Here is a 19239-nt window from a genome sequence, read left to right as displayed (position 1 = left end):
GATGAAAAGTACCTACAGTTTTTATTGTTGTTGGAACCTGATTACTGGTGTACTGGGGCTGGGGAGGATGGGGGAGTGGGTGGCAATTGGGGAAGCCAAACCACGGAAGAGGAAAATGGAGAGGGCAGGACCAAAGAAGCCAATTATAGGGAAAATTACATATCTAGACCAGAGGGTGGAGAGCTTCAGTCCTAACCCAGAGAGTAGCTTTCTTCCCCAGAGTTGATGCCTGGAGCTGGGAGAAGCAACTGGGAGAACGCTACCTGGGACTCCTAATGCCACAGTGTTTTGTAGTCAGTATGAATATGAGGGTGGTCCTGGTCCTCCTGGCTCTTTCCATTGTCACCATTTTTGCTCTGGTTTGTGTTCTGGTGACTGGTAGGAGTGCCTCCAGCCAACCTCCCCACTGCCCCTCAAGGACCCCTGTCAGTCAGTTTTGGCTGCATTCTAACAGGAGTCGGCTCTTCTCAGATTTGACCCAGGAGGAGTTGGCTTCAGTGATGCGCTTCCTGACCCAGCAGCTGGGGACAGGGTTGGTAGATGCAAGCAATGCCAGCCCGTCAGACAACTGTGTCTACTCAGTGGAGTTACACCTGCCTCCCAAAGCTGCAGCATTGGCCCACCTGGATGGGGGAGAACCGCCACCTCCCCGTGAAGCCTTAGTTGTGGTCTTCTTTGGCCATCAGGCCCAGCCCAATGTTAGCGAGTTTGTGGTGGGGCCACTGCCGAGCCTGTCCTACCTCCGGGATGTGACTGTAGAACGCCGTGGGGGTCCCCTCCCTTATTATCGGCGCCCTATGCTGAAGACTGAGTTTGCCCAGGTATGGAGGCACTTGAAGGAAGTAGAACTGCCCAAGGCACCTGTCTTCCTGACTTCTGTCTTCAATTACGATGGCTCTTCTTTGGCACCTGTGCACTCACCTTCTCGTGGTTTTGCATCAGGGGAGCGTACCACTTGGCTTGCCCTCTACCAGAACGTCTCGGGTGCTGGCTTTTTTCTGCATCCTGTGGGACTGGAACTGCTGCTGGATCATGGGGATTTGGACCCAGCTCGATGGTCCATCCGGAAGGTCTACTTTCAAGGCTACTACTATGAGGACCTGGGCCAATTGGAGCAAAAGTTCAAGGCTGGTCAAATGGATGTGGTTAGGGTTGCTCCACCCTTACCGGATGGGGCATCATCTTTGAGGCCTAAGGTACCTCCAGGTCCTCCTCCTCCTCTACAGTTCTCACCCCAGGGTCCCCGATATAGCGTCCAGGGGAGTCAAGTAGTCTCTCCGTTTTGGACATTTACCTTCGGCCTTGGGGTATTCAGTGGCATGAGGATTTTTGATGTATGCTTCAAAGGGGAGCGGGTGGCTTATGAGATCAGTGTCCAGGAATGTCTCTCCATCTATGGTGCTAACTCACCTAAGACAATGATGACCCACTACTTGGATAGCACTTACGGGATTGGTCGGAACAGTCGGGGGCTTGTTCGGGGAGTGGATTGTCCCTATTTAGCTACTATGGTGGATGCCTATGTGCTGGTGGGCCAGGGGACAGCCCAGTTGCTCCCTGGGGCATTGTGTGTATTTGAGGAGGCACAGGGGATGCCCCTTCGAAGACACCATAATCAGATACAGGGTCATTACTTTGGTGCTGTGGCTGGTTCAGCTCTTGTTATCCGGTCAGTGTCATCTGTGGGCAACTATGACTACATCTGGGACTTTGTATTACACCCTCATGGAGCACTTGAGGGACGGGTCCATGCCACAGGCTATGTCAATACAGCCTTTCTAGGTGGGGGAGAGGATACTCTCCACTTTGGGAACCGCATAGGGGGACAAGTTCTGGGGACAGTGCACACTCATGCCTTTCACTTCAAGCTGGACCTGGATGTAGCAGGTAATTTGGGTTTGGGGACAAGGAATCTGTAGGGAGGTGGGTACAAAACACTAGTCTTTGGAAGGAGACCAGGGGGGATATAATTGGAATACCACGCAAATAGCGTAATGCATTTGGTGAGAGTAACCTAAATGATTATGATGTCCACTTTATGAAGTATCGGACACAGGCCATGAAACATTAGGTTATCAGACATCTGACAAGGTGATGAATTTGCCTCACATTCTCAAGCCAGTGGGAATTAATGTTTTGTTTCTCCCTTAGCTCTGATCTCTTTTGTCACTTGCAGCATGCTCTGGGGTCCAGTGATGTTGCAACATGGGAGGTGTGGGCAGCTGCATAAACCTAGAGGGGTCAGGGTGGCTTGGGTGAGTTGGGTGGTTATCAGTGGGCTGACTGTTGTGGCCATGGGAAGGTATGAGAGGCCTGTCACATAATAACTGTCACAGAGCCCTCGATGGATATTATTTCATGTAAGCCACACAACTCTTGTGAGATAGCAATGACAGATACTATTCTCCATTACATAAATGAGGAAACCTCAAGGAGAGTGAGTGACTTTCCCACGTTGTCATGATTTGAACCCAAGTTTTCTAAACTACGTTCAACATGAAGAGTGTGCATTCATTATGTAGCACCTTAAGATTTTGCAAAGTGCTTGGTATGGACTATCTCAAGTGATATCCACATGAGGCTAACTATAAAGGCTACCAGTAAGCTGCAGAGTTGAATGGGGGTGGAAAGTGTTTCGGAACATACTTTGATGAAGCTGCCTTACAGCACAGGATTATTAATCCAGGGATGTCCCTTAAAGAGATCCTATCAACAGTGGTTTAAGAGGAAAGGCATCTCGTTTTTCCTGCTGTGGGTAAGATCACACACCAACCTTAGAAGTTAACATGGGATAGGTATATTTTGTGCATGTAACCGATTTTTCTCACCATCATTCAGTGGACTGAGGATGGAAACTGGCAGTAAAATTTTTCAAAGTCATCACAGGATTTGGAGTTGGAGGGGACTCTGGAGATCACCTATTCCAACCCCCTTTTTTCTTTTTTTGTTTTTCATTCTAATTTTATTTTAACCATAAACAAAAGCAAATTAAACACCTAATGAAATGTGTTTGCTTTTTGTACTCTTTTAAATCTGTCTCAAGTTCTTTTCTGCTTTTTGTTTTCTTCCCTCCTTCCCTACGTGCCTCCATTCTTTTCATTGTAGTCAATGTATTTATGGTTCTGATTCTGTTTTCTTGATTTACTTTTTTTTCATAGGTCTTCTTGTATACTCGTGTGTGTGTGTGTGTGTGTGTGTGTGTGTGTGTGTGTGTGTAACATAATATATACAATTAGAATGATTATTGACGATGCCCAGTTGTGTTCAACTTCATGATCCAGTGGACCTTTACTGGAATGGCTTTCTATTTCCTTTTCCAGTGGGATAAGTCAAACAGGTAAAGTAACTTGCCTAGGGTCACATAGCTAGTAAGTGTCTGAGGCAGGATTTGGGCTCAGGTCTCCATATGTGTATGTGTACCCCCCCACCCCTGCCACACACACACGGCACCATAGAGAGGGGGGGACTGGACCTGTGGTTTCATTGATACAGAGAACTCCAGATGAAACTCCCTCTGCTGATGGAGGTTGGCACCTCTGCAATTTATAGTTTTAGAGAGTTGCCCAGAGAACTAGGGTTCGGTGACTTGCCACAGCCAGTGTGTGTCAAAGGTAGGACTTGAACCCAGGTACTCTTGGCTCCAAGGCCAGCTCTCAATTCACTAATATTACATTAGTACACCATAACATATTCAGCCATTCTTTGATTTTGGGGCATATAGATGGTTTCCTTTTTTTCTGTTGCAAAATAAAGCAATTATGAATTTTTAAATATAAACATCCCTTTGTGATATCTTAGGATAAGATCCTATAAGAATTGCTAATACAAAAATTATCAGTTTTTTCAGTCTCATATTGTTATATATTGCTATCCAAAATGTTTGCAGCAGTCTGCAGCTCCACTAACAATTTATTAAAAGTTCATCTTGCAGTCACACCAATTCTGATTTTGATCATATTTGCTATTTTTCTCATCCTAGTTGGGTAGGAAATGTTATCTTAAGATTGTATTGATTTGCATTTTTCTGGTTACCAATATTTTTGTTCAGTTATTAGCAGTTTGTAATTCTTCCTTCTGAAATGTCTGTTCATGTCTCTTGATCATTGTTCCATTGGTCGTATACGTATGTGTATGTATACGTAAAATTATATATGTGACAATCGCACATATATGTAAGATCTTTATAGATTTTTATACATCAGACTTATCTGATATTTGCTCTAAATGCTTTTCCCCCAATGTCTTTTAATTTTAAAGGTGCTTTTTGCATTGTAAAATCCTACATTTTTGTATAATCAAACCTGTTAATTTTGTCTCCAATAATGTTCACTTGTTTGACAAAAATATCCCTCCCATCCCTAGTCAAGACAAGTATATTACTCCTTTCCTTTATTTTAAAAGATATTTCGGTAATGACCCCTTCATTTTACAAATGAAGAAACTCCCCCAGGGAGGAAAAGTCACACAGATAGTAAGCAGCTTCAGGATTTGTGCCCAAATTCTTTGACTCAAAATTTAATACCCATGGTAGTTGAGTGGAATCCTCCAGGAAGGTTTCCTGAATGAGGTGGTATTTGAGTTGAACTTTAAGGGATGACTTGGGATCCAATAGAAAAAGGCAAGAAGTGAGAGCATTCCACAAAATGCACAGCAGACATTGCATTTAAAGTAAGAGTTATAAGAGGACAAGCTGTGTGTGTGTGTGTGTGTGTGTGTGTGTGTGTGTGTTTGTAAGAGCATAGAGTAGTCCAATTTGGCTGTAGGATAAGAGTTTCAAGGAGGGGGGATAAGAACGAGATAAGATTGGGGAGGCACTGTGGTTAAAGAGTAGAAAGTCTTGAATAACAAGCAGAAGAGTCTGAACTTGAGAAGGCAAGAGGGGGCCACTGATAATTTTTGAGCAGAGGAATGACATGACTAGAGTTGCTAATAGGATGGATGCAGAGTGGATTTGAGGGCTATAGGGCAGGGGAGGTGAATGGAGATTGGAGACCTATGAAATTGTCCAGATAAGTGGTCCTCAGGGCCAGTACTAGAGTGGTGGTAATGGGATAGAGAGGGGGGCACAAATGAGAAGAGTATAGCCACGCAATCAATAAGCCTAGGTAACTGATTGGCTATGAGAGGCAAGAGGGAGAGGGAATGTTCAAAGATAGCACCAAGTTATTATGAATGTGGGAGACTGGGTGAAGAGTGGGTGCCACCAACAGTGGTCAGAAGGGAGGAGCAGGTTAAGGGGAGAAAGATGTTCTGCTTAGTGTTGAACATACTACATTTGAGAGAAGAAGAAGAAAGCTAATAGGACAATTGCTTGACAAGTGGGAAGGAAGGGAAAGGTTTGGTCAGGGTAGGGGAAACCTAAGCATGTCTGTAAGTGGAGAGGAAGGAGCTAAAGATGAAGGAGAGAGAATATGATGAATCAAGTCCTGTGATTGGAGGAAATGGGACCAAGACAGAGGTGGAGGGATTGTGTTTGGCAAGAGGGGAGTTGTAAAGAAGTTCTTACTCTGAGGCCAGAAGGAAGAAGCGAGAGGATGAGTGATAATGTGACAGATTTTGGAGTGTGGAAGAGAGATGAGAGGACTCCTGATCTTAACAGAGGAAGAGGCAGGGTTATTTTCTAAGAAATAGGGGATAGGGATGAGGTAGAGTTGTGGGTTTTATAGAGGAAAAGATGTGAAACAGCCTTGTGGGGAATTTGATAGGGGTCGATCAGAGATGAGTCAGTCATTTTGTTCATCACTTACTCTCATTGTGTGTGTGTGTGTGTGTAGTTTGTCTGAATTGATCTCAAATGATGTGTAATCCAACCCCTCCCCTGCCTCACCCCTGCAGGGCTAGGAAATTGGGTGGTGGCAGAGGATGTGGTGTTTGAACCCATAGCTGTACCTTGGAGTCCTGAACACCAGCTGCAGCGTCCACAGCTGACAAAGCAGATACTGGACAGGGAGAATAAGGCAGCCTTCCTCCTGGGAGATGACCTCCCCAGATACCTCTACCTTGCCAGCAACCACACCAATACCTGGGGTCACCGCCGTGGATATCGTGTCCAGATCCGTAGTCCTGCTGGAGTACATCTACCCCAGGAGACCACCATGGAGAAGGCATTCAGCTGGGGAAGGTAAGGAAGGAGGGGGATCTGGGTGGGAAGAATCAGGAAGAAAAGGTAGCCCTCTAACCTCTGCTACTGGAGATCTCAACTCATTAGCTCCCCATCTCTTCCTCCAGACCAAAGGGAAGTGAGATGGGCAATAATATCTCCTAGCATCTGGACAGAACACTGACTGTATAAGGATTCCACCCCTCTAACAGCCCCCCCTCAACTAAGGCCCTCAGGCTTACCTGGAGCCCCCACCTCATGGTTAGGTACCAGCTGGCAGTGACTCGCCGAAAAGAAGAGGAGCCACAGAGCAGCAGCATCTACAACCAGAATGATCCCTGGACACCAACTGTGGTCTTTGCCAACTTCATTGATGATGAGCTGCTCTCAGGGGAGGTCAGTTGCTGTAACAATGGGGTGGGAGAGGAGTTACTTAGTTTCCAAATTGTTCAGTCTTTTTGACTCTAGGTTGCCAGTCTCTAGATCTTGACTTTGGATGTCTGAGCCATTTGGAAGGATGGGGACTTTTCTGATGATCAACACTAGGGTCAAGAACCAACAGTAATTATTATTAAATGTCTACTGTGTGCAAAGCAATGTTCTCTAGGTGCTGGGAGAGGTGAAGTTTAGATGAGAAACAGCTCCTTCCCGCATGGATCTTGCAGTTTAGGAAGGACACAGGACTCAGGACCACAGCATCTCGAGCTAGAATGGGCCTTACAGGTCACCTAATCCAACCCCTTCATTTTACAAATGAGGACACTTAGGTCAAGTGCCCAAAGTCACAAAGATAGTAAGTGGCAGAGCTAAGATTCAAACCCACTTCTCTTTAATCAAAATCCAGCTCTGTTTCTACTCATTCAGATAACTACAAACCAAAATAGTACATAAGTGCAACAAAAAGTGAAATTGTCAGGGAAATGGTTGGTGCTAGCCAGGGGAATCAGGGAAGGCTTTATGTCAGGTGCCATTTGAACTGGGTTTTAAAGGCTATATTTGACAAGGTGAAGATTGGAAGCAAACACGTTCCAGACACAAGGAACACTGTGAACAAAGTCATGCAGGTGGGAGAGTACAGACATATTCAGGGGGAGAAGTCCAGTTTGACTGGAGTATAGGGAGTAGAGGAGAGTAGTGTGTGATGAGGCTGGAAAGGTGGTGTGGCCATGCATTGTGGAGGATCACAAATACCAGGCAAAGGAGTTTGAATTTTACTTAGCAGACAATAAACAGCCTAAAAGACATTTGAATGGTGGAATGATGACTGGATTAATACATCAAGTTTTATGTTGGCAGCAATGAGAAAGAGAGATTTGAGAGTAGGAGAAAGGGAAGGCTGAAAAATCTTGGGAAGCTATTTTAATATTCCAGGTGGATAGTACTGAAGGTTGGTACTAAAATGGCCAAAGTGGGACCAGAGAGGAGATGACAGATATGTGAAAGGTTTGAAACACAGAAACAACAGAATTTGGTAAACTGTTTGGATATGAGTGATATGGGAACTTTAATATGGGAAACTGGATGAGTCAGTGACAGAAATAACTGAAGAGCACTAAAAGAGAAAAATTCTATTTTGGACATGCTGAGCTTGAGAGATTTGTCCAGCTGGAGACAAACTGTAGACATTTGTAGACACAGATGTGGAACTTAGATCAGGGATGGAGATATAGATCTATGAATCCCCTGGATAGAGGGAGAGAAGGGAAGAGAGAAGGGAATAAGTATTATTAAGTTTCTGCTATGTGCTAGGCACTATTCTAAGTGCTTTATAAATATTATCTCAGTTGATAGAGCATTGATGTTTGAAGGTATAGGGGTGAAGGTAGGAGTGTAGAGGGAGAAGGCCAAGGGCCGATGGAGAACATCTACCTTGATGATGAGGTACCAGCAAAAAAGACAGATGGAGCTGTTAGAGCAGAGGGAGGAGAACCAGAGAGAAGGTGGTGTCTCTGAAGTCAAGAAATGAGAGAATAAGCAGGGGGATGGTGTCAATAATGTTCAAAATGATGCAGGGTTTAAGGAAGAGGACTGAAAAAATGGCCCTTGGATTTGGCAATTGAGTGGCCTCTGAGAGAGCTAGTAAGGAAGTGCTCAGACCTGGAGCACAAATCATCCCACAGCTGGCTTCCCATGGGAGCAGCTAGGACAATGGATCCTATAGGAGACAGGGGGAAGTGTGGTTATCGGGCTGGTTGATAAATTGATAAAGATGGAGATACGGGGAGGGCTCCTCCTCCCTGCCAGGTCGGGGTGGGGTGGGCAAAGTTTCATCCTCACCACCACAGCCCTTGTTGTTCTGTCCTCTTTTTCCCAGGATTTGGTTGCCTGGGTTACAGCAAGCTTTCTGCATATCCCCCACGCAGAGGACGTCCCCAACACAGTGACTTCGGGAAATGGTGTTGGTTTCTTCCTCAGGCCCTACAACTTCTTTGACGAGGACCCCTCTGCCTTCTCCCCTGATGCTATTTACTTTCGGGACGATCAGGATGCCAGGGTCTGCGATGTCAATCCCATTGCCTGCCTCCCGGACTTGGCTGCCTGTGTGCCTGACCTGCCTCCATTTTCCTACTACGGTTTCTAATCCTGCTTAGAATTCTGACATCTGGACCTTGTAACTCCTTTGTAACTCTTCTGGCCCCAGTCATTTTTCTCATCCTCTCCTTGTGTCCCAACAGACCCACTTACCTTGCACATTCTTAAAGTCAGCTAGGAGTCATTCCATACATCCCTTCTGAATTCATCCCCACCCTGTTCCCCAGTCCTGTTATGTTCTGTATTCTTTCTCATTTCCCCTTCACTTTGATTCTTTAAAAACTTCCTTTCTCTGCCCTATTTCCAGAATTTTCATGGTGGGGGGCAGGAGGAGGAGCTGTGAGAGATGGGGAAGGAGTCAGAATTGTGATTTAGGAAAGAGGGAAGCTGGTAGGGTGGGGGTGCATGAGGAGTAAGTTTCCCTTGGAGGCTGAACAATATTTTGCAGCTAAAGGAAAGAACACATCTGGATGCGGGAGGGAGGGAGAATAGGGTGGAAGAAGCGGAAGGAGGCTGGAGACAGGGTGGGGGTAGCACAAGGGGTAATACTGCTCAGCCCCATCTTTCTTGTATGTTCCTTTCATTTTCCCTCTCTCTGTCTTATCTTGAATAACTCCCCTCCTCGTGCAACGAACCCCAACTCTGACTCTGGAAGCAGGACCTGATAGGAAGGATAGGTCCTTATATGGTACAGCTGAAGCTCCAGCTCCCCCTCCTTCAGTCCCGCCTCACCCTCCACCCCCAACCCTGGCCCGCCCTTGGCCCTCCCACCCCTCCTGATCCTCCACCCTGCTGCTCTTGCCCTACACATTCTCTTATATCTCTGCAGTCTGGCAGCCTCGCCCTGTGGCCAGGCACATAAACCTGAAGCACCAGAGTTTGAAAGAAACTCTCCCCTTGCTTGGAGATAGCCTCCCACTCCCATTTCTATTGAGCTCCTGACTCTCTGATTATCCACGTGACCATGAACCTGAAGACAGCGCTGGTGCTCCTGGTTCTCTCCATCATTACCATCTTTGCCCTGGTTTGTGTCCTGCTGACTGGTAGGGGTGGGGGTGGTTCCAGCCAATTTCCCCAATGTACCTCACCAACAGCCAAGAAGAATCAGTTCCGGCCACACCCTGTCGAGAGCCAGCTGTTCTCAGACTTGACCCGTGAGGAGCTGGCATCAGTGATGCTCTTCCTGACCCAGAAGTTGGGGTCAGGGCTGGTGGATGTAAGCCGTGCCAAACCATCTGATAACTGTGTCTACTCAGTGGAGCTGCAGCTACCCCCCAAGTCTGTAGCCTTGGCCCACCTGGACAGGAAGGGTCCTTCACCTCCCCGGGAGGCTTTAGCCATTGTCTTCTTTGGCCAACAGGTCCGACCCAATGTGAGTGAGCTTGTGGTGGGGCCACTACCCAACCCGTCCTACCTTCGGGATGTGACTGTAGAACGCCATGGTGGGGCCCTTCCCTATTACAGGCGACCGCTGTCCACAAAAGAGTACGAAGAACTTATCAGGATGATCACTGACCGTGAGCTGCCTCGAATTGCTGGTCTCCTCCACCGTTGTTGCTACTACAATGAGAGAAACCTGTTACCAATGACCACTGCCCCAAGAGGTCTGCGCTCTGGTGATCGGGCCACCTGGTTTGGAATCTACTACAACGTCTCAGGTGCTGGTTTTTACCTACACCCTGTGGGGTTGGAGCTGCTAATAGACCATGGGGCCCTAGACCCTGCTCAGTGGACAGTTCAGCAAGCCTTTTACCATGGTCGATACTATGAGAACCTGCAAATACTTGAACAAGAGTTTGAGGGAGGCCGGGTAGAGGTTGTCGAGATAGTATACAATAGCACCAAAGCGTCTTCATCTCTCAGGCCTCGTGCTGACCCTGGTTCTCCTCCCCCACTACAGTTCTCTCCCCAGGGTCCCCGATACAATGTCCATGGAAGTCAAGTGGCCTCCCCATTCTGGAACTTCATCTTTAGCCTGGAGCTGTTCAGTGGCATGAGGATTTTTGACATCCGGTTCCAAGGGGAGCGAGTAGCCTATGAGATCAGCCTCCAGGAGGCTTTGACCATCTATGGTGGCAACTCCCCAGCAGCCATGATGACTCGCTATTTAGATGGCAATTTTGGCATGGGCTTGTTCTCCACACCACTGACTCGAGGAGTGGACTGTCCGTACCTGGCCACCTACGTGGATTGGGACTTCCTCGCGGATTCTGGAACTCCAAGGACAGTACGTGATGCTCTGTGCATATTTGAACAGAACCAGGGCATCCCCCTGCGGCGGCACCATTCTGATTTTATCTCCTATTACTATGGGGGCCTCCCAGGGACAGTGTTGGTTGTCAGGTCTGTGTCTGCTCTGCTAAACTATGATTACGTGTGGGACATGGCCTTTCACCCCACTGGAGCCATAGAGGTCAGATTTCATGCTACTGGCTATATCAGTTCATCCTTTTTGTTTGGTGCTGGCCGAAGATATGGGAACCAGGTTGGGGAGCACACCCTAGGCACCATCCATACCCATGCTGCTAACTTCAAAGTTGATCTGGATGTGGCAGGTGAGGGAGTCCCATAGAGCTCCTGTGGGAGAAAGTCAAAGGGAGAAGGGGATAGGTTTGAATTCTCATCTTTTGCTTTATGTTTGATACCTTGAAATAATCTATGTATTCATCTGTTTATCAAGTATTTATTACATGCAAAGAAGAAAACAAGGTAAGGTATCAGATACAAAGAGGCCCTCCAGAAGCTTGTAGTCCAATAAGGGAGATAAGATGGTTACATAAAATAACTGTGATTCAAAGTAGAGTGTCACAAATGCTGTATAGAGAGTTCACCGGAGGGAGGGTCTTCTAGCTGGGGAAGTCAGGTTTCGTGGAGGAGGACAATTTGAACTGGGTTTTGAAGGATAGGTGGTCAGATGAAGGTGCAAAAAGGACATTCCAGGAGGGAACAGTGTGAGCCAAGGCACACAGGGTGTGCAGGGAGAATTGGGAACTATGCAAAATCTAGTTTGACTGGAAGCATAGGATGCAAATAGGGGAACTGTAGGAGATAAGTTAGGAAAAGTAGGTGACTCTAGACTCTAAGGACTTTGAATGTCAGCATGAGAATTTTATTTTGTTGTATGTTCAAAGCTATATACTAAGAAAACTATTTTTAGTTATTTAGGATTTTTTTTGTTATTGATGTTGAATCTGATTTTTAAAAGCATTTAAAAATCATTTGAGTTGTTGATTTAATTATCTATACTCTTCTGTCTCCCTTGATCCTGGGGATCAAAATTAGCTGTGACTTTCTATTTGATTTCTTGCTCTTCAGCCTCAGAGCACCTGAAAGGACTCCTTACATAACACTTTTTACATGACAAAGTCATGGGAACAGTTTGTAACCTGTGATCTCATTTTTCCTTCTTGGCTTCCCCGGAGGATGTGTTTCCCAAGTCTAACTTGGGCCCAAAAGCTCATGCTTTTAGCTCCCTGTGGCCCTGATTTTTGCAACCAGAGCAGAGCAGGGGCCACTGGCTTTGGATTTTGCTGTGTACTGCATTCTAATGCCAATCTCCAAGGGATTTGGTGGGGAGGGGCATGGGGAGAAAAATTGGACAGGCAAAGAAGAGGAGGAGGGGGTCAATTTCTGTTTCCAGAAAATCTCTACCTTTTTTTTTCTCCTTTATTTTTTTTCCCTCCAACACAGTACATTCAGCCAAGAGGGGAGGGCACGAAAAATGATAATTTGCACATTTGCACCCCATAGAATCATAGGATCGTAGACCTATAATTGGGAGTGATTTCAGAGGGTATCTCTTGTTTACCCCTCTTGTTTCACAGATGAAGATAGTGAGACCCAGAGAGGTCAAACACTTGCCCATAAGATTTTCTTAACCCGAACTTCCCACAGTCACTGAGGAAGTTTCTGGCAGTTGCCATTGATCCCTTCATGACCTTTCTAATATACCTTGATTTCCCTAATTCTCTGACCTTGGCAAGGGATGAAAACTCCTGTCCCTCCTTAACCAAAAGATATATAATTGTGTAAAGAATATAACTTTACTATTCAGTTTAAGAGAGAAGAAGTAGAAAGCAAACTGATCTAATCATGTTTATGGGGCCCATGGTTGCCCTTTTACTGAGTTACTTCCTCATGAAGAATAGAGTCATTTATTTTTTTATGCCTTTGGTCTGTCATTTCTTGGTTTCCTTGTGGATAAGTGGCTTCTAGTGCTTAGTACAATGCCTGGCACATAGTATGCACTTAATAAATGCCTATGGACCGACTGACTGAACATACCATTGGTCACTACTTGTAAAAACCACCTTACAGAGAGGGATTTGTGATTCAGCTCTGTGTTGTCTCCACCTTGAATGGGGAAATTCTTTTTTTTTTTTTAAATTCTTTTTTTTTAATTTATTTTTAGTTTTCAGCATTCATTTCCACAAGATTACGAGATTTTGAGTTACAAATTTTCTCCCAATGTCTACCCTCCCGCCTCACCTCAAGATGGTATATATTCTGATTGCCCCTTTCCCCAGTCTGCCCTCTCTTCTATCACCGCCCCCCCCCCCCCACTCCCCATCCCCTTTCTCCTTACTTTCTTGTATGGGGAAATTCTTGAAAGAACGAACAGGTACCAGGTGAAGAGTAGAATTCAGGAGTATCCAGGATTCTTATCGGGGTTGAGTCACTGAGGAAAGAACACCTCCAAATTTTAGAGCAATTTTGCCATTTTAGCCAAAGGATAGGGGAGGTGATAGGAAGGTTCCAGATTTTTCTGTCGTTCGCTTGTTTCAGTTGTGTTCAACTCTTCGTGACCTCATTTGGGGTTTATTTGGCAAAGATACTGGAGTGGTTTACCATTTCCTTCTCCAGCTCATTTTTTCAGATGAGGAACTGAGGCAAACAGGGTCAAGTGATTTGCCCAGGGTCACACAGCTAGTAAGTGTCTGAGGCTGGATTTGAACTCATGAAGATGAATCTTCATGACTTCAGTCCCAACTCACTATTCACTGTATCACCTACCTGCCAAAAAAGGTATGAGATATTTGTAATTTAATTCTCTATTATTCTTTGATTCTACCCCCTCCCTTCCTTTCCCAGCTCTGGAGTTGTTGGAAGAGAGTCCGGAAAATAACTATATAAATGAATATCTATCACCCTTTTTCTTGACTTTGCAGGACAAGAAAACTGGGTGGTAGCAGAAGACATGGCCTTTGAGCCTAGGCCTGTACACTGGAGCCCACAGCATGAGGTGCAAGTGATGCAGCTGGTTCAAAAAACACTGGAGACAGAAGACCAGGCGGCTTTTGCCTTTGGGGGCACCACTCCTCGATACCTCTATCTGGCCAGCAATCATACCAACGCCTGGGGTCACCGTCGTGGATATCGGATCCAGATCATCAGCTTTGCAGGGCAGCCAATGCCTCGGGAAAGCGCTATGGAAGGAGCCTTCAGCTGGGGGAGGTTAGGGATTGGGGCTGGCCTGTGGGGGGAAGGGTACCAGTGCATAGGTGTATACTAGCCTACGGAGAAACTGGCTACAGAAATAGTACAGAAGATGGAGGACGGTAGATCTTGGGAAGACATAGAATGGAGTCAGCCAAAGAGCTCAGGTCATCAATTTCTCTGGGGAGACTTCTGTCTGTCTGGGGTGGGGTCGGGGCCATCCTGCCCGTAGGCAGGGAAACAGTTCAGCAGAGCCCAGGAAAACACTGTAAATCCTAGGATAAGATGAATAATTCTACTGCAATGATGGAAAAAGGGGAGGAAGAAGGGACAACCTGAAGATCCTTGTTCCTTTTTCCTCCTCTCTTCTGGTGGGATCATAGCATCTTCCACCTGGGAGTTCTGACCGTAGTCCCTGATTAGGTACCAACTGGCGGTGACCCAGAGGAAGGAAGAAGAGCCTTCAAGCACCAGTATCTATAATCAGAATGATCCCTGGAGCCCTACTGTGAATTTCACTGATTTCATCAACAACGAAACAGTGGCAGGCAAGGTAGGTAACCCTTTGGGGCAGGAGGAGAGGGAAGGCAAAGCAAGGCTTTATTCTTCATCAGACCAAATTCTCACACAGGGTGGTCCGAAAGTATTAATTTCAATAAGTAAGTAAATATAAGAGCTTAAAAAACACTTAAGACTTTTGGACTACTCTGTATAGAATTGGATGGAGTAGTGGGTTCTGTAGAGCAGAAATGTCAAATATGCCTGCCTGTCTGGGCCACATGTGACCCACAACACCCTCTAGTCCACTTCAACCAGATGAAGATGCAATTGGGAAATATTTAACAAAATAAATGAAATCACAGGAGAACATAGATAATATTAATATGTGGTTTTCTAAGTCCATATTCAGCCTGCAGCACTATTGGGGCCTACTCTTTGAGTTTTTTACCACTACCAGAGTGCCCCCCTGACCTCAGAATGTAACTGACTCTTGCCCTTCATAAACTTCAGAGAAACTCTTCATTAACCCTTGCCAAGATCTTCTCAAAGATTCTGGGGAAGACCCAGTGTCCTGGGTCTTGAGGCCCATTTTTCAATGTTTGGCAACAGCATGACCTTGCTCCTTACCCCAATGTGATGAGGGTAGAACTGTCCCGGTGCCATTGGATAAAATGGATTTCCCACCTTGGAAGCCCCCACCTGCCTCTGCCATGATCCCTCCTCCTAATGCATGCCTCTTCCCAGCTGCCTCCACCACACACAGCACCCTCTCTGGCCTCCCCTCTCTTCCCTCAGTAGACAGGACTCTTGTGACCCAAGTGCAGATGGGGCCAAACTAAGAGATCCAGCTCCAGGCTTACCAAGCAGGACTCTCTGGATCTGTGCAGTGGGAATGGGGGGCGGCCGTATGTTCCTGTGACTTTGCACAGGCTATTTTTACCTACCCTTCCCTCCCAGTTCTCTGTCCCCATGTCTGAAATGCACTTTCCACTCACCCCCACCTCTAAGAATCACTCCCTTCCTTCACAATAGCTCAGGGACCACCATCTGTTAAAGGCTTATGTATGTGTTCTTCATCATCAATTCCCTTTACATTTATTTTGTACATTTTATATTTACTTATATGTGTATATGCTGTTTCCTATAGAATGTAAATTCCTTGAGGGCAAGAATTGTCTCATTTTTGTCTTTTTTGTCTCCAACATCTGGCCCAGGAGTGGGGAACCACAGCCTCAAGGGATTTCTTCTGTGAGGTTTGGATTCAGAGGACCCAGAGGGCCACATGTGGCCTTAAGATGGCAGGTTCCCCACCCCTGACCTAGCCCATAGTAGGTACATACCATTGTACTTAACGTTTATCACCTACACATATAACTAAATGCAAGGGCCGTTTTGGAGGCAGCTAGGTAGCTCAATGGATAAAGCTCTGTGCCCGGAGTCAGGAAGACCTGAGTTTAAGTCTGGCCTCAGATGCTCACTGCGTGACCCTGGCCAAGTCACTTGACCCCTGTTTGCCTTCATCCTCTGGAGAAGGAAATGGCAAACCACTCCAGCGTCCTTGCCAAGAAAACCCCATATAGGGTCATGAAGAGTTGGACACCACTGAACAGTGACTGGAGGAGAGAGGGTACCCAGCTTCTTATGGGATGGAAGGGCATCTGGATATCACCATTCCCACCTCACTGACCTTCTTGCTGTCTCTTTAGGGCAGAAGCAGGGTGACAGAGCAATTGTCACCCCCATTGCACCCCAATTTCCTTGTTAACAGGCTTCTTTCTGGTTCAGAGGGAAAGAATGTTTGGTTTCTTTTTTGAGGGGCTGGAAGAGGAAGTTATTTTGCCAAACTGGGTCCTTCCTTAGAAGGCCTCCTGTAAAGGAGCAGGTTTTTCATCCCAGGGCCCTCCCTCTTGTCTTCTCCAGGATCTGGTCGCCTGGGTGACTGCTGGCTTTTTGCACATTCCTCATGCAGAAGACATTCCTAATACAGTGACTGTGGGGAATGGCGTTGGCTTCTTCCTCCGACCCTATAACTTCTTTAATGAGGATCCATCAGTCCAGTCTCCTGATGTTGTCTACTTTCAGAATGACAGGGATGCTGAAGTCTGTGACATCAATCCTGTTTCGTGCCTTCCAAAGACAGCTGCCTGTGCTCCTGACCTCCCCAGTTTCACCCATGGTGGTTTTAGAACAGAGTCTTAGAGCCTGGCTTTGAACTTCAGCATCAAGATAGGGAGGAAGTAGGAGCATTGGATTATTGTGCAATTAATACCTGGCCTCCAGCTCTATAGCGCTTCTCTCCACAGTTGCCAGACCTCCTATTTCCTCCCTGAATGTGCCACTGCACCTTTGCAAAGCAATGAAGACTCAGCTCAGTCTCACTTATCCTAAAACATGGTGGATTCCTGATTTCAGAGAGGAGAGAGGAAGGCCCTGGCTCCCGGAAGGGATGGCCAAACTGTGACCTAAAACATTTAATCTTTTCCTTCCTTTGACTTTTCCAGATTTGCTGTAATCACGGGGCTAGCCTGCTCCCTTCCTTTTTATGGGACATGAAGGATAAGCTGTTCAGGGGCTGGGGGGGAGTGGGGAGAGGGGAGCTTAGGGATGTTGTATGCAGCGGGGATATGTATTAAGACTTTTGGAAGCAGCAGCTCTCCAGAACCAGGTATCCCTGTGGACTCCAGGGCAGTCTCATCTAAGCCTGTATTTATAGAGCTGTTGAAATTGTCCATATTTGTCTCTTCCCTAGCCACAGCCCTCCTCCCTGTTTTTCTAACTTCTTGGGATTGACATTCATTCAATATACTAGTATTTATTAAGCAGCTACTTTGTGCCAGGCACTGTGCTAGACAAAGAGTGAAATAATCCCTATTCTCAAGGACCTCAGACTCTGATGTTCAATAGAATACAAGATCCTTGAGGGCAGAGATCCTTTCCTTTTTTTTCCTTTTTTAGTATTTACTATGTGTCCCCAGTACCTAGCACAGGCTTGGCTTATAGTAGGTGCTTACAAATGCTTTCAGATTTCTCCTTTAGTGCCAGGAGGGTGAGATTCTGTGGCAGTGGCACACTTACCATTTGCACTCCCAACCCCACCTCACCCCATCTCTCATGACCTTAATGTCTGTTCTCTCCTTCCTGTGGTCTGGAGGATACAATGGGTGGTGATGTTTTTGATGAGAGTATAATTCTTATCTATCCCACTACAAAGGTCACCTCTCCATTATGCCTTTGTCCATGTGTGTCATGGATTGGGAGGGGGTTGTGTGGGTGTCTCTGTCACTCTCAGATGTAATAAAAAATTTCCCTAATGAATCTTATATTGTTTATACCAGCCCAATAAATTCCTTCCAGGTCCTTGCCTTTTCCATGGATAGTATGAATTATTCATATTCATTTGTGAAATGATAAAACAGAGGTCAGAGCAGTAGCAGCAGCTTAAATCAGAAAATTCTGAATGGATAATTAGCTGTAATTGGATGGGGGGAGGGGTGGTAGGAAGAGGAATGGGGTTATTCTAAGAGCTGTGGGATTGAGTACCCACTGGACCAGTAAACAAAAACTTCTAATAATTCCTGTGACCTCAATATGCTGCTGTCCAATCTAGTTAAGGGATGCAAACGAGCTTGGGTTTTACCATGTTGGGATTGGTTTAGCCTCATCTAGGCTAACTCCTGTCCTCCTCCTCCTCCCCCAATCTCCCCAGTGGCCTCACATCACCTGTGGCACCTTGGAATGTCGGGACATTTAAATAGGCAATAAACAGGAACTGAAATATTTACTCTTGAGGAGTAGGGAGATGGGCAGGAACCAGAAAAAATAATTTGTCCACATCCTTATGAAACTCGTGAGGCCTCTGGCACCTGCTGTGTGTGACCTCCTTTGGTGTCTAACTCGAAAATTTTTAATGTTTGTTAGCAGCTTTGTCCTGGGAATATAAGCGTGAGGTGGGTGGGTAGGGGGGAGCCCTCTAACCTTAAGCCCTTAAATACAGTAAGCATAGTCCCCTGTAGTCTGAGTTGTGGGAGAGAACACATCCATCAGGGCAGCAGATTAGGCTCATAGAGCAGAGATTTTGAGCAGCTAATAATGTTCAGTGTGTGAGCAGAGGGTGGAGGATCCCATTCTGATCACCAAAGCAGTATCCTTGGATATCCTGTTTTTATTTCCAATCCCCTCTTCCAGTGATGTGTGGTTAGGTGGCTCAGTGAATAGAGAGCTGGCCCTGGAGTCAGGAGGACCTGCGTTCAAAACCAGCTACAGACATGTACTAGCTATGTGACCCTGGGCAATTCATTCAACCCTCATCTGTAAAATGAACTGGAGAAGGAAATGTCAAACCACTCCAGTATCTTTGCCAAGAAAATCCCAAATGGGGTCACAGAGCATCAGATAGGACTGAAATGACTGAATAACTATAATAACTCCCACTGAAATTTAACTACATTCCTACTCCCACCCTCTGTCCTGGAAGAGTGGAAGGGACAATGGGGCAAGCCAGCAAGTAGGGGAAGAATTGGGGTTAAGGTGACAAGGTGCAGAGAAGGAATGAAAGCAAGGGGAGCTCAGCTGTCACATCTTTCTCTCAAAAAGAACCAGCAGGAGGGTTGTCTGTGGCAGATTTTCCATCCCAGACTCTGTTCCTGACCCTTTAACTTCCTGTACCATAG

The 19239-nt window shown here is 46.2% G+C and overlaps 2 protein-coding genes across 4 annotated transcripts; both read left to right on the top strand.

Annotated features, from left to right (window-relative positions):
- Positions 1–284: 284 nt before the first annotated feature.
- On the top strand, positions 285–8681 carry AOC2 (amine oxidase copper containing 2). 2 transcript variants are annotated; one of them, XM_036756142.1, is made up of 4 exons: positions 285–1887; positions 5836–6121; positions 6367–6496; positions 8415–8681. In XM_036756142.1, exons 1-4 carry the CDS (start codon positions 300–302, stop codon positions 8679–8681), a joined length of 2271 nt encoding a protein of 756 aa, XP_036612037.1. In that variant the 5' UTR covers positions 285–299. The 2 variants fall into 2 exon arrangements, with proteins under 2 accessions (XP_036612037.1, XP_036612036.1); XM_036756141.1 differs by having other exon boundaries at positions 300–1887; positions 5836–6047; positions 6374–6496.
- A 756-nt stretch (positions 8682–9437) lies between these two features.
- On the top strand, positions 9438–17889 carry LOC118848968 (membrane primary amine oxidase-like). Of its 2 annotated transcripts, none has more exons than XM_036758030.1 (4): positions 9438–11187; positions 13801–14086; positions 14492–14621; positions 16490–17889. In XM_036758030.1, exons 1-4 carry the CDS (start codon positions 9597–9599, stop codon positions 16766–16768), a joined length of 2286 nt encoding a protein of 761 aa, XP_036613925.1. In that variant the 5' UTR covers positions 9438–9596; the 3' UTR covers positions 16769–17889. The 2 variants fall into 2 exon arrangements, with proteins under 2 accessions (XP_036613925.1, XP_036613926.1); XM_036758031.1 differs by having other exon boundaries at positions 10797–10859.
- Positions 17890–19239: the final 1350 nt, after the last annotated feature.

This window comes from Trichosurus vulpecula, chromosome 4 (assembly GCF_011100635.1).
Source record: "Trichosurus vulpecula isolate mTriVul1 chromosome 4, mTriVul1.pri, whole genome shotgun sequence".
NCBI classification, from domain to species: domain Eukaryota; kingdom Metazoa; phylum Chordata; class Mammalia; order Diprotodontia; family Phalangeridae; genus Trichosurus; species Trichosurus vulpecula.
The sequence above is the reverse complement of the archived record's forward strand: the minus strand, read 5'-3'. Positions and strand labels throughout refer to the sequence as shown.